At 59.9% G+C, this 15,155-nt stretch overlaps 1 protein-coding gene across 1 annotated transcript; it reads left to right on the top strand.

The window, feature by feature from the left end:
• The first annotated feature begins 4,176 nt into the window (after positions 1-4,176).
• Positions 4,177-14,944, top strand: LRRC75B (leucine rich repeat containing 75B). The gene is made up of 4 exons (XM_026037700.1): positions 4,177-4,419; positions 7,139-7,267; positions 7,940-8,052; positions 13,896-14,944. Exons 1-4 carry the CDS (start codon positions 4,177-4,179, stop codon positions 14,404-14,406), a joined length of 996 nt encoding a protein of 331 aa, XP_025893485.1. The 3' UTR covers positions 14,407-14,944.
• Positions 14,945-15,155: the final 211 nt, after the last annotated feature.

Below are 15,155 nucleotides of genomic sequence, written 5' to 3'. Positions count from 1 at the left end.
CTCTTTTCACCACTAACTCTCTCCTGCAGGATTGCAAGGGGAAAAAAAAAAAAGAGGCAACAAAAAAGAAGCAAGATATTGTGAGCTCCTAATTCAGTCCCTCTTATTTACTGCTTATAAATGGAACTGGGTCTGCGGCGTGGAAAAGCGCCGCTCTGAAAAGCAGAAAGAGGCCGGGGCAGGGTTGAGACTCCGAGCTGGCAGATCAACAGCTACAAAAGTTCATGGAAAAATAACAAGGAGCTGGGCTCCGAAATGCTGCAACGTGACCATTATGCCCAATAACCTATACGTGATGCTGAAAAAAATAGTGCTCTGCTGTGCGGGCTGCACGGTTGCAGAAAGCCAAGGGGAGCAGGGCTGAGATTGAAAGTCACCCGCCCATGGGGATCCGGGATTGAAAATCACCCGCCCATGGGGATCCAGGATTGAAAATCACCCGCCCATGGGGATCCGGGATCGAAAGTCACCCGCCCATGGGGATCCAGGATTGAAAATCACCTGCCCATGGGGATCCGGGATCGAAAGTCACCTGCCCATGGGGATCCAGGATTGAAAATAACCCACCCATGGAGATCCGGGATTGAAAATCACCCGCCCATGGGGATCCGGGATCGAAAGTCACCCGCCCATGGGGATCTGGGATTGAAAGTCACCCACCCATGGGGAACTGCGATTGAAAGTTACCCACCCGTGGGGATCCGGGATCGAAAACCACCCACCCATGAGGATCTGGGACTGAAAATCACCCACCCATGGAGATCCGGGATTGAAAGCCACCTGCCCAGGGAGATCTGGGATCAAAAGCCACCTGCCGGGGTGGGTTGGCTGGAGGGGACCCTGCATGGGCCATGYCGGTGCCTCCACGCAGGCGATGTCGGTGCCTCCGCGGGCAGCAGCCTCCAGCTCTGCCCTCCTCAGCCCCTGTGCCCATCCCGGCCCCGTGGACCCACCTGCAGCCAGGTCCTTGGGCGCTCCGTAGCGCCCCGCGGCTCCCCATGGCACAGGGGCTCCGTACCTGAGGGGCTGCCGGCTCCCGCTTCCCGGGCCGGGAGCCTCAGCCTTGCCCCGTGCCGGGGGCTGCTCCGCCGGCGCCCGCTCGCTCCCCGCTGGGGTTTGCCCTTTCCTTCCTGCCACCGCGGCGGCAGGACGCGCGTCCAGGCGGCCTCCCAGCCTCGTCTTCCTCCATTCCTTCACGGGGTGGGTGAAATTCCTTACGAGTGATCGGAGTGGACCGAGGCTTGGAGGCAGGCGAGGCCGGGCCGCGCAGAACTGCCATGGTCAGCACAGGGAGGCCCGGAGCTGTTCCAGAGGTGAAGGCTGCACTCCGGCCTCCGCTGCTGCCGCGTTGGGAACCTGCTTTGCCTTGGGTGCCATTGCGACCCAATCCGAGCCTAGAAGGGCCCTGGCACCCCGTGGCCYCGAGCCCTGCCCCATGGAGGAGCCTCCTTATGCTGCCCGGGACACCAGCACCCCAAAGAAGGTCACTGGGCTCTTTGCGTGAGCAAATAAGACACAAAAGAGGAGGAAAAAAYAAATGCTGCAAAATTGAGGCTGCTTTTTTGTACTTACAGGAAAGCAGCTGAAGACCCATGGCTCTTCCCTCCTGTGGCACCATCAGTACCTGTCTGCACCGGTCCCTCCGAGCCCTGGGGAAGTTGGAGGCAATGAAGCTGTTTTGCCCCAAATCGAGCAGCACGTGGGACCCCCTCTCTGGTGCTTCCTCTGCGCTCCAGTCTGCTGCTCTGCACTCACAAAAATCCTTACGTTGTGCTCCTTTTCTCTGGCTATCCACAGGAGAACAAGAGCCTTGAGGAAAACCCCCATGCTTCACTTCATGTCTGGGACCACACGGGGCATTGGAGCTGGAAGCTGCCTTGGATGCACACACGGAGCCCGGGGGCTTCCTCTCCGCTTGCTTAAACGGAGAGCGTCCTCAGGTCACTCCGGGGACGTCCCTGCAGGTTCCAAGGGACATGCCTCCGATTGCCCATCCCAGGTCACCAGTGCGATCCCAAGCTCCCGGGAACAGCCTGGCTGGGAAAGCTTCCCAGGAGGAGGAGGAAACCCTGCAGAGAGGGCTGTGCACTGCGYGCCCCACTCACCGTGCTGCAGTTTGAGGACTTGGTGCGTTCCACCTAGGAGATCTTCTCAACCCTGAAGGTCGAGGGGGGATAACGGGTGAAGTTGGAAGGGAATCAAGACCGTTGGTGACCTTCCCTGGCTCCCGCGCTCCGCAGGTGAGTTTGGAAAAGGACAAGAGCTCTCCCGTGGAGGGGAAGGCTCGCGAAGCCCAGGGGCTCCCTGAGCCGCGTGCGGAGGACTCGCGAGCTCCAAAAGCAGCTTAGCAGCACCAGGCACTGCCTTTGGCCTCCCCTGCGCGGGCTGAGAGCGACTAATTCCCTTATGAAACCGTAACTGCAGCCTGTAGCCTTAAATTCAGGAGATCTTCTTAAAAGCCCTTTACAAATTTGTTATATTTTTTATATGAGAGACATTAAAATGGGGATCCCAGGGGTGTTTTAGGTCCTGCAGAGCTTTCCCCCTCCTGCCTTAGCTCATTTCCAGGGGTGGCAGTTCCTGGAGAGGCCCAAGGGCCTTTTCCTGCCCTCCAGCTTTACAAAAGCCACGGTGAGCAAGGAGACACGGCCTCCACACAAGTCCCAGGACTCCCACGGCTTAATTTAATAAGGGAAAACCCAGGTGAAGCAGGTGCGGCCGCTCCATCTCCCAGTGAATCAGTTCATCGTTCAGGCAGCAAAAGCTCCGATGCCTCCTGCGCCCAGGATCAAGGGAATGCCRGGCGCCACCGGGGACGCCGGGCAGCCTTGCCACACTCGCCCAACGCGCCGTGAGCGCCAGGGCGCCGCCGGAGCGCGGYGACCGAGAGCAGAGCAGGCTCCGCAACGTCCCCGCAGAGCTCGGTCGTGTCTAAGCCCATGGCTGCACCCTCAGACCCGGAGCACCGCAGGGTCCCATGGGTGCAAATAGAGTGCAAGGGGGCCGGGTATCCCCCACGCTGCTGCTCGCTTCCTGGCATCTGCCAGCTCCGAGCCACCCCACGAGAAGCAGYGACTCGGGAGCCCCGACAAGCTGCTCTGCAGGCAAAACAAAAGCCGTGCGAGGCTCTGGAGGCAGCGTCTGCCGCCACCTTGGCCTCTCTGCCTCCTCTAATGTGGAATTAACGGAGTCCATTTGCATCAGAAATCACATAACCTTCCCCGAGCACCGGGCAAACATCCCTTGCGCCCAGCTTGACCAGAGCAGGACAGCCCTGGTTCCTCCTGGATCTCTGGGATAACAGGCGAGACCAATAGACTGGGGATCCGGCCACACTYGCTCCGCTCCCGTAGGAGCTGGAGCACCGAGGGGGAACAAAGGGGTCACCGTCAAGGCTTGGGGCTCCTTAAAGCCTGAATGAAACCATGAGCAGGACCCTCAGGATGCGACCAGATGGAGGCCCATGGGAAGCTGATGCTCCTGCGCCCRGCCCTGTGTCACCTCCGTCTGTTCAAGTCGAGCCAGGGTCTCYGGCAGAGCATGGGGAGGAGGCAGCTGGGTGCAGGGCCCCACATGCACGAGGCTCTGGGGACACCGAGCAGGAAAATTAGCTGCAGGGCAAGGGCGAGCCCAGAGCTCCGGGGAGTGGAAGCGGCTACACTGCGAAGCGGGGTTACGCTGCTGAAATCTCCGGGGGGCAGATGTGGGGTATCACCCTCTCCCGGGCTGGCGGCCACCCTGCCCGGGCAGCAGCCTGTGCCCAACTCGGCGAGCAGCCGGGGGCGGGCGGGCGGGCAGGGGGGCGGGCGAGGGGAACCTCGCAGCGCGGGGCGGAATCCGCCTCTCCCGCGCAGGCGGCTCCGGCCGAACCGCCCTGCTCGGGGAGAACCACCGAAACGCCGAGCCCAGCCAAGCCCGGCGAGCCCAGCTAAGCCCGGCCGGCCCCAGCCAAGCCCGGCGGCCGCCTGCAGCGCTCGGCGCCGGGACAGACCCCCCCGCGGAGCCGGGGGGAGGGACGGGGAGGGGGCTCGGAGCCTCCTTTGTTTTCCCGGCAGCCGCGAGCCCATCCCGGGGCCGCCGCCGCCGCCAGGGATCCCCCCGCGGGAGGAGGCGCCTGGGCGGCTGCGGGATCCCGGCAGCGGAGCGGGTGCCGGTACCGGTACCGGGAGCGGGGCCATGGGCTCGCGGCTGAGCCGGCAGAGCAGCCTGGAGGAGGACGGCGGCGCCGAGGAGCGCGGCGGCCGCGGCGACTTCCAGCTCTCGTCGCTGCTGCTGCACCCGCAGAAGCTGCCCGGGGTGCTGCGGAGGAGCCCGCCGGCGCCCTACGTGCGCAGGGTGGGCTGGCTGCGGGAGATCCAGGCCACGCTCCGCGAGCAGCAGCGCGAGCGCGCCGTGCACATCCTCCGCCTGCTGCGCAAGGTACGCGGGGCGCCGGGCCGCGCTCCGGCCGCGCGGGGGGCCCGGGGGTCCTGGGGGTTCCGAGGGGGTGGCTGCTGCCCACTGCCGTGCGTGGGAGAGGGGCCCACGCCAACACGAGTCCCGCATGGAGCGGCGGCCCCATCCCTGCGGGGACACGCGGCTGCCACCGTCCCTGCCACCATCGGCGGGTCCCTGCCCCGCTCGGGTTGGAACCCCACTGGGGTGGCACCTCGTGCTGGCTAAGCGGCCACTTCCCTCTACTTCTCCTGCCCGCTGCCTCGGAGCATCCCCCCAGGAACGCCACAGACACCCGTCCTGGCACCCTGACGAATGGGAACATCCTCTGCAGCTACCGGGACGCATGGGGTGGCACCCGGGCTCAACAGCGTCTCCAAGACGCTTTGGAGAGGCGCGAGTACCAGAAGCAAGGGGAGAAAGAGGCAGCCACTCGCTTCACGTTTGCCGTGATGTGACAAGAACAGACTTTTCTAGGAGTTGCCAGAGGCCAGAACTACGAAATGTCATTTGCGATCGCGCGCAGCATCTCTTCTCGAGGCCGAAGGCCCGGACGCCCTCGCAGCCCTCGCACTCTCCAGACAGTCCGTGCTGGAGCTGCCGGCTGCCGTGCTGAGTCACGGGGCCACGTGGAGCCAGGGTCCCTCCTCACCCCTGCTCCCTGTGCCAGCTCCCGTCGGCATCAGTGGGGCAGCCGCCTGCCCCTGCGGGCGCCGGGCACAGCCTGGGTTCAAGCACCCAGCCCCGGACCCGGCTGGGTCACATAACCAAGGTTATGATGGGCTCTGGGGGTGCCAGGGTGAGGCTGGGGCTCTGCAGGGTCGCGGGCGGCCTTACCTGGGCCCCGGGGCTCTCCAAAGTCACGGTGTCCCCGACTCGCGCGGGCTCCGCTGCTGCCTGTAGCGAGAGAGATGCCCCGTTGGTGCGAGGGGTCAGCGAGGACCCGTTTGCACCATCCCTCATCACGGGGCGCGGGGCCGGGCGCAGCCACCACAGAGGCAGCGGGACCGGCGGGCACCAGCGGGAGCAGCRTGGCTGCTGCAGAGCCTGCAGGATGCCAGTAAGCCAGGGCAGAAGCMGAGCTGCTCAAGCAGGGTGCCAGCGTTTCAGGGCTCTGCGTGCAGGAAGAGCTGCAGCATGCGGGCTCCACGCGAGCGGGCAAAGCAGGGCGAGCTGCTCATGGGGACGGGCCCAGCCACTTCATGGCTTGCTTGGCACCCAGGGAGCGCCCAGTCCAGCCTCTGTGCCTGCATCACCCCGCGCCAGCAGCACAACCGGCCTTCCCTCAGGTCCCGCTCCAGCCCAGAGCACGGAGCCACCGGAGCCGCTGTCCCCTGCCCCGTGCCAGCTGCACCACCCTCACACAGCACGCGGGAACGGGCGGACGARAGCACAGGACCAAAAGAGAGGCACAGAAAGATGAACCAGGACATGCCCCTGGGCTACCAGGGCTACCAGCGTGACATTCATATTTACAGCTACGTGACTTATGAAGCCCTCGCAGGCAGGATTGGCGGGGGGGATGCAGCTTCACGGCTGCTCCGCGCGCTCAGCGTGGGAGGCTCCGCTTCCCGGAGCCGGCGGCAGGCGCTGGCGGCGGGAGCTGCTGGCCCGGGGCCAGCCCTGCGCGTCCTGGGGGACTCCTCTGCGTGGGTCCTGGAGCAACAGCCAGCAGAGCAGCACGAACAGACAGGGCCCCCTCTGCTCAGCACCCAGCCCAGACCCTGGACCCATTCCTCCCTCCATCGACTGCAGCAGGTCCAGCTCGGCTCCCGCTCCCTTAGGGAGCTCTTTTGTTCCGCACTTCTGCCCTCAGGGTATTTTCGTGCAATGATTTTGCTGCCAGGATCCCATTTTTCCATGCAGTTTTTTTCCCCCCTCACAGCTCGGCGGTACCTCCTCCTTGCAAGAACCGCACGTCTTGCATCAGACTTCAGCTTTCCTCTTGGCAAAAATAGCTTAGCTCTTGGCATCGTCCCCTATCTAGTCCCTGGGGATGCCTTTTTTGGGGGGCAGGGCTCTCCCAGCACCCCCTGGTACCTGCTCCATGCAGTGAAGTTGCACTGACCACAGCTCATGCTGTGGAAGGAGAGGGGAGGACAAGTCACCAAGATGGGCAGTTCCACTCGATTGCTATGTAGGTATTTACCATTAAGACACAAGATTGCTTAGAGATTCCTGAGAACTTCAAAGCCCAGCTGGACTCACATGGATGGGCCAGGGAGGACAGCAGAGAGGTCTCTGAGTACCTGTAGAAGGGCTTGGTTCTTCCAGAAAAGCCGAGGTTGGAGTAGGATCAAGGGCCTCTCCTCCYGCCCCACTCCTTCCTCAGATTTGCACGTGGAGCCTGGCAAAGCTGCAGGTTTATCTGGAAAACTCCTGTTCTTGCTCTCACCTTCCTGTGCTGAATGGCTACAGGGCAGCTTAGCAGAGCTCCCCAGCTGCCCATGTCCTCCACCACCACAATGCTGCACCAGACACGGCTGCTTCACCCTGGGGTCTATGTTGAACAACCAGGTGGCACCACGTGGGATTCTTACCTGGTCTGGTCTTAAAAGACCTCCTGGTTGTAGCTCTGTAGAAGCCCGTGTATCTGGGTGTCCCCGCTTGAGCAGGAAGGTTGGACTAGATGATCTCTAGAGGTCCCTTCCAACCTTGAATATTCTGTGATTCTGTGATCTGATGCCTGCGTGTTTTCTTGTAGGACCTGGGCCTGGAAGGAACGTTCCTCAATGAAGTGCTCTACAAAAACGCAACCTTCCTTAACTTGGTGGATCCCATCTCACACGACTTGCTGATGAGCCTCGCTAGAGATCTGCAGTGTCCCAAGAAGGTAAAGGCTCCCCTGAGCTCCACGGACCTGCTGACGCAGAGCGAGCTCCGAGCGGGGCTGGCGCTGGGCGCTGCCCTCGGGGTGGCAGCATACCTGTTTCGGGGCGTATTTTTCAGGAAATCTCTTAAAACTACATCAGAAATCAGGAATTTATGTCTCATGCTAATAGCAAACCTGCCCACAAGCTGCATGCCAACTAAAAAACGCATGGTGAAGGGGGATCAGATGGCGGGGCCACGTTCCCTGGTACACTCCAGAACACAAAGCAACTACTCCATCCATACCAAGCCATTCCCTGGGCTCACCTTCCCTGTGCCCTGCTACATCCCTGCATCCAGGCTATATCCCGCACACCAAATTCCCATAGTGATACCAGCCCTGCGTGCGGTACCCTTGGCCTCTACAAATGCATTTGCCACGTGGCCGTGACATCCCGTGGCCTGGCAGCCTTGGCAAGGTTCACGCTGCTGTAGGAGGGCAAAAGAGCGGGTTTCTTTGTGCAAAGAGAGATATTCCTTTGTGCAAAGGGAGATATTAAGCACGCGCATCTGCAGCTCCCTGGGGAACACGGGGACGGGCTGGTGCAAAGGAGCGCACGCGCATTCCCTGCTCCGCCACCGCCTCTCCCTTCCCGGCCCACGGCGGGGGGCTGAGCCGGCCCTTTGCTTTCAGGAATACGACCCCTGGAAGTCCTCGGACAGGATCTGCCGGCAGCTCATCTACCACCTCACGCCGCACTCCAAGCGCCCCCGGCACGGGCTGCCCCGCAGGAAGAGCCAGGCCTGGTAAGCGGGCGCGGGGACCTGCCCCGACGCGCGGGGACCCTCGGGGGACGTGAGCGGTGGCCCCGAGCTGCAGGGTGGCGGGGGGACACCTAGGGCGGCCGCTGGACCTGACCCCACCGCATAGCCTCGTGTAGGACCCAGAATCGCTAGGATTAAATATTAAACAGCAGCGAGAGGCACCCACAGAGGTGGCCGCGGAGGTCACTGCAAGACGGTGCTGGGGTCRGAGGGGCAAGAAACAGCAGCTTCACTTGGAGATCTCGGGGCTTAATTTTGCCCAGTCACAGTGTTTAAACCCGATCTGAAGTCTCCCCTTCCTGCTAGTGGGAGCRTTTTGCTCTCACCTCCGAGCCTGGGCTCCTGTTTGAGCCCTCCCTGCTCGCAGCTGCTGAAGAGCGGGCATGGGGCAGGACTTCTGCACTTCTACCTTCCCGCGTGGATTAGGGGCAGTCGGAAGGGATTGGTTGGCACAAACTGGTCAGGAACCGAGTCCTCCTGTCRCTTTTGCTGCCTCCTGCTCTTCAGGTTCTGGAGCCCCTCGTTCTCATCCAAAACACCATTTACACCTCAGCCGGGTCCATGGGATGAGTAGCAAGACTGGTCACAGAGAGAGCGCGGAGCATCTRCCAGGTCTTAATATCCATAACAGCCCAAATGGAGCGGGAGAAGGGAGGAGAAGGGAGCTGCAGCATCACAGCTGCTTCACACACAAGGATCTTCTCCCAGAACAGACCCCYGAGCAGCAAAATGGTGGTTCAGATACAAACTCCAGTCATGTCCCCATCCCTGTTCCATCAGGAAGGCCCTCAGGAGCCCAGCAAGCCCAACCCTGATCCACCCAGGAACCACAAAGTAGTTTCTTACAGCCCTCCTGCCTAGAAACCCAGGACATTATGGAATTTTGTAGCCATCTGAAGGAGAAATCAGACTTCCACCAAGCAGGAACAGTCTCATATGTTAGCCATACCACAGAGCCCAACCCAAATACTCAGTTAGGCCAAGCTTAGCAAAGCATCTCCATGCTCTAAGGCACAAGCGAGCTCTCTGATACACCCAGCCAGGTCCTCTTGGGCCTTTGCAACCCCAAGCTGCTCCCCAATAGAGCTCTCACCCACTTCTACCACCCTGAGCACCCACATGGCTGGGCCAGAGGTGCCGCGTGGGCTCCGTGTGCAAGGACAAGGGGCAAGGACACACTGTGCTGTCCACCATGGACAAGGCCAGGGATTTACTGGGCGTTTGAAAGGCAAAGCTCCAAAGCTGGCGGATAAGAATTTCCTCACCAGGGATGGGCACCGCTTTACTGCAGCTCGCTCATCCTTGTGTCCTAAGGTGCTTTTTACTGTAATGTTTTGCAGCATCCGCACATCATTCTCCCTTAAATGAGCATTATTCATCCCTGCGCGCTGGGCAGCTCCAGCTTCTCCTTCCTGCTAAACTGATGCTTGTGGCAGAAGGAGTAATGGCTTAGGAAACACCTCTCCTTGCAAACCTCAGCTTTTCGGGTTATTGATGCCGCTTGGGCAGCGTTGTGGCAGACGCAGAGTTGGGGGATGTTATTAGGTGCTGTTTTCAGAGGTCTCGGGGCTTCCTCGGCTCAGCAGCTCCCCGGAACGRCGCGTTCTCGTGCGGGTGCCACCATCTGCCCTGGGAGCGGGCGCGTTGTTCTCGTGCCCGGCGTGCAGGTGAAGGCAGCCTCTGCTCCGAGCACTGCATCCCAGCCTGGCAGCGCGATGGAGACGCCGCGGATCACAGCGGAGCTGCCTTGGCCACGCTCTGCTGGAGAACCCTCTGCATCCTCCGCTTGCACCGTCCTCAGTGCTGGCTGCTCCAGGGCCTCCTTGGATGCCAAGAAGCAAAGCTAGACCCATAAAACACRCAGGCAACAAACAGTGATCTTTGCAAGCAGGGTGTTGCTGGTGCAGAAAAAAAAATCCTTGATTTTTCACCCAGGAACAGGTTTGGGGAGAGAAAAGGCAGCTTTGTGTAGAGAGTTAAGTAACTCCCCAACTCCCAAACCTGGGYTTTCCTCCTCGCAAGCCTGGCTGGGGCTTTACTCTGTTCATGTGCCTAAATGAGTCTCGTTTTGAAACCTCTCGGCTGATCCAAAGCTGGATGGAGAACAAGCATCCCTTCGGCTTCCCTGCTCCGTGTCTCCGTTATTGATGTGCGCTGCCCAGACACTGCGGCACTTGGATGCACTTTAAAGATGCAGAGAAAGCTCCCATGTCTCCAAGACTGCAGGGAAACAGCTCCAAAGGGTGTCAGCTCTTTCCTAGCCCCGAAACATCACTCAGGGCCACGATGACAGCTCTGGCAGATTGGATCCTAACCTTCCCGTGGCCCTGGAGGATTATCTAGAGCTTCACGTCGCCCTCCTGCAACACAGCGAAGAGTCACCATCATTCCGGCTTTAGAGAGGGATCCACRTCGGGGAAGCAGTCGGCTAAGGCCACACAGATGAGTGTAGGAACTGCCCCACACGATGCTTTCAAGAAGCTGCTGCTCACAGAAAGGTGAGGAACTGGTGGAGAGGAGCAGAAAATGTCTCCTCAGCTACCGGGGCAGAAAGGCCCAAAGAGCATCCAGCACCAGGARGAGGGTCCACCTGGAAAGGCAGCTGGAAGGGGGGAACAGGCAAAGATTTTGAAGTCAAATTTTCCAGAAATCAAAGTTTCCAGAAAGCTGGAAATTCTCCAGAAGGAGATACAGGGGGTAGTGGGCACCCCTGGTTGCTGAGGTCCCAGCTGGCAGGTGTCACGTCTCTTCCCAGCCCCTCTCTATGGTGTGGAGACGAGGCAAAGGGGCTGGATCTCCAGGAGCCCCAACACCCTCCTGCTGAACAAGCTCCTCCGAGCTCCACAAAGCCGAGAGAGCAGCCAAGTGCCAGATGATGGCCAGGAGCCCTGGAAGCCCTTCCCTGCAGGCAARAGATTTAGCTGATAAGCAGGAAATGCAAAGAGGGGGGGTGCAGGGGTCTGGGTGCTCATGGAAATGTGCTGAGCCTTCACCTTCAAGGACTCAAAGAGGCACCTAGAAAGGAGCCGGACACCTGGAGCAGTCCCCATCTTCAAACAACAGGCAGCTGCTGCAAGTCAAGAGGCTCTCCTTGCTCTTTTCCATGTGCCCAGCGCAGGTTGGGTGGTTTCAGGCCCTTTCTTCCAAACTGGGATGGAAAGGTCCCTCGAGCCCTATGCTGTTCCCAAGCAGATACCACGCAGCAGGTCCATGGTGCAGCCTGGAGACCACGAGGCCGAGCGGGCAGCAAGCAGGGAGGCAGGTTCCCCATGTCCATGGGAGAAGAGCTGGGAATGACAGGGAACAACTTCCAGGCGAGGGAATCAAGGGGGTGAACCCAACAAAGCCCTCACTCCTCAGCAGGRCCAGGTATCTTCCCACCCGGGAAGCAGAGAATACAAATTCTCTCGCTGCAGAGAATACAAATGCCACCCACCTCCCTGCATCCGGGGTCCGGATCCTTGTTAGATGCCATTCCCGGTCATTATAAATCCAGACACACCAGCAGCAACGAGGCCAATGCAGCCCCTGGTGCTCCGCAGCCCTCTGCCCACCAGTCCCACGGGCACCAAAGGCCCCGTCGCTAAGTGGCTGTTTTGTCACACGCTTCTTCAGCCGCAGAGATCTTGAAGCCCATTTCACTTGAAGAAATTCGGGGATAAAAGATGACCCATTTCCCTGCGAATAAACCTGGCATTTTCTCAGCTGCTGCGTGAGTTGTCTGAGCTTGGGGTTTTTCCCTGGAGGGGAGCAGAGCTCAGCAGAGCGCCAAAAATACCCAATCCCAGATAATTCAGAGGAAAGCATCTGCCCACATCTCCCTCCGTGCCTTATCTAACAGCAGATATATATTATATATACATTTATCGCTAGAGCAGAGGAAGGGAAGGCGCATTCAAGCACTCAGTGTGCCGTTCCAGTGCCAGGGGGCAAGGAGAAGGGTGCCAGGGTGTCCCCAGCCCCAGGGTGTCCCCAGCCCCAGGGTGTCCCCCATTTCACTGCTTTCCAGCGATCTAGGGAGGCTCTTTCCACCACAGCCAGGCAAGAAAAACAAGGCAGCAAAGCGAGGGAGGGCTCTGGCGCAGCCCAGGAGGCTGAAAGGCTCGCGCGCATCCAGCCAGGAGCAGCCCCGTCTGGAGAATCAATTAGGGGAGGATAATTTGCCTGCCTGATTAAGGCTTCCTTGGGGTATTGGCTTGTTGTTGGGGAGAGCAGCAGAAGGCACCTGCTCTGGGCAGAGCACAAGCTGTGACTTATTACTGCAGTCTGGGCAGAGCGGGCACCGCGGGGGAGGCTGGGCGGGCAGCGGGAGACCTGCACGGCCAGGCACCCAAAAGGGGGGTCCGGGGGCCAGASCGGCCCCCTTTTAAGAAGGCAGCTTTGCAGACACCGAGGGAGGAAGCTGCTGCTGTTTGCATCCCCTTTTTCCCTCCGTGCATTCAGCAGCACTGGGGAAGGGTATTTCTGACAGCCGGGAGGGTTGTTTGCACCAAACAGAGCCTGGAAGATTTACAGGCTTGTTTCTCTCCTCACTTACCCTGTATCCTCCACCCCACAGTCTCAATCTAAACCAACACAAACCAGAGACCTTTATCTCATCGCCTGTAGCAGCTTYCTTCTGCACAGCCTAACAGAAGCAGGGGAAAGCATCCCCTAGGCACCTAGTTTTACACGGAATATTCATTTCTTCCTGCTTAATCTGCCCGATATGAAAATACATCCCTGCCAMGCGCCTGATGCGTGGCTCTCCTGGAGGAACAGGCACCGCATGCAGCCAGAGGGATAACGCCGTGCCAGGGGCTGCCCGAGACCGCTGTGCTTTCAGGTTTGGCCCCCATAGGATTTTGCACAGCCCCTGCGGGGTGTTGCGCCCTGTCAGGCTGTTAACAACCGCCGGCACATGAGCTGTTGCTGTCAGTCTGCAGGGAAGCACTGCCCCCCGGCCCCGCCGCGCTCTGCAGCACATCAGCCTCTTATAAATCTTTAAAGCCGAGCACGTAAGAGCTCAAGGAGCAGCTGCTCCGTGCTGCGCCTGTTCTCAGCCACGGCAGCTCCTCTGCTGCCATCCACGCTTGTAGATACAGCCGCCCRTCTCCTTAAAGCCGGGTGTGCCCCGAACAGCAGGACTAGTGTCACTTGTGTCACTAGTCAGGGTCTCTCATGCTACAGCATCACACAGGACCCCTGGTCACAGCCCTACAACCACCTCCTCCCTGTGCTCACCAGCAAAGCGCTCCCAACACAGACAAGTGCCACAGCTGAACCCACCMCTCGGTGCCCGCCGCGGCCCCCCTGCCCTGCCCGCAGCTGCAGCACATCCCAGGGATCTGCTGACCACGGAGACCAAAACGAGCGGCTCTAGGTGCTGCTCGCTTGCTAAGAAGCACTACGGGAAGCCTTTAAGGGGACACGCAGGAAACCCTGGAGTGCAGCTTATCTATCTACCAATTCTTTTCCTGATGAAATGCTTATTTCTCAAGCCCTGCATGGTGCAAGCCGGTGCACTTAGCAAGTTTGCTTTGGTTATTCCTGCTGTTCATGCACGGCTGTCCGTGCACGCACCCAGACCAGCCCTTTGAAGCGTGCCAGTGGAGGACACTTGCACACCACCAGTTTAGCCAGTTCTTGCAAAGTTTATGTACAAACGCTGAGAATACACGGGAAAGCTCCAGGACAGGGTTTGCCCAAAGGCCTGGTGCAAACCTTCCGCTTTCCCTAAATAGAGTCCGTCCAGCCTTTACTTCCCCACCCGGGCTCCTCGTGAAGTCTCTCCTGCCCCAAGTGCGTGTCCGTAACAATCCCTCTCTCCCCTTCTCCACCGTTAGCCTGAAGACCAGCCTGCAGAAGAAGGTGAGCCAAGACTCCATGGATTTGTCGGGGATCCCGCTGACCATGCGGGATGTCCACCACATGGCCTACTACCTGCAGAACAACGGCGACCACCTCACCTCCATGGACCTGAGCTTCACCGAGCTCAACGAYGACATGGTGCGGCTGCTGCTGCCCTTCCTCTGGGCGCTGCCCAAGCTCACCCACCTCTCCCTCAACGGCAACCGGCTCACGCGGGCCACCATGAAGGAGCTCACCGACGCCATGAAGGACATGAGCAAGTTCCCTTGCCTGGCCTGGGTTGACCTCGGCAACAACGTGGACGTCTCCTCCATGCCGCAGCCCTTGCTCGTGGGCCTGCGCAAGCGCCTCAGCCAGCAGACCACACTGCCCACCATCTACGAGGCGCTCGACTGCGACTCGGAGCTCTCCACCGGCCGCGAGGAGGATGAGGGAAGCCAGAGCTCCCCGCCACGTCCTTTCCCCCAGCAGGGCTGCGAGAGGTGACTGGGCAACGGGCCGGCACGTCGAGGCCGCGCCACGGAGGAGTCTTGAGGACCACCACCGAGCAGAGGGCCACCTCCACCGGCTTCCTTTGGCGCTTTTCTCCTGCCTGGTCTGACATCTCCCCCCAACTTGCTGTGAGACGAAAACCTGCCGTCCTCCCGCTCCCTCCCCTCGCTGTCAACCCCATCGCCCACGTTCCGGAGAGGAACCAGTGACTTACAGTGAACCTGGTCCCCAGGCTGGGTCTCACTGGAAGATGGGAAAAAGACCTGACGGAGTCAAGAACATCCTCCAACAGCCATTGGGTTGAGGGAAAGGGATGGGGGAGGAACCTAAGCAGAAAGAGGCTTGTAGATTACTTCATTTCTTCCTTTTCCTATGAACCTTGGAAACTTTGGGACCGGCAGTCTTGAGCGTGAAAGGAGGCACCCCAAGAACCTCACTGTTGTGGAGCTTAGTTAAAGGGCTCGGAGGCCAGAGGCCGAGCCCGGCAGTGTGTCTCCCTCTTGTGTCTGCCTCCTTTTGTGTTAGTTTTTTTTTTTTTTTTCCTATTGTTATTGTGTGTTTTGTATTAACGTGTGAACAAAGGGACTTGGTCAGAGACCATTGGATTGCATAGGCTGGGGCGGACACACGGCTTGGAATTGCAGTATCAGGAAATTTGCTGTGTGGCCGGGGTGGGAGGGAGGGGAAGGAGGTGTGTGTTGGTGGGAGCATGGGGGAGGGGATGGCATGGGGTGGGAGGAATG

This window comes from Nothoprocta perdicaria, unplaced genomic scaffold (genome assembly GCF_003342845.1).
Source record: "Nothoprocta perdicaria isolate Ctin4 unplaced genomic scaffold, notPer1 scaffold_2, whole genome shotgun sequence".
NCBI classification, from domain to species: Eukaryota; Metazoa; Chordata; class Aves; order Tinamiformes; family Tinamidae; genus Nothoprocta; species Nothoprocta perdicaria.
The sequence above is the reverse complement of the archived record's forward strand: the minus strand, read 5'-3'. Positions and strand labels throughout refer to the sequence as shown.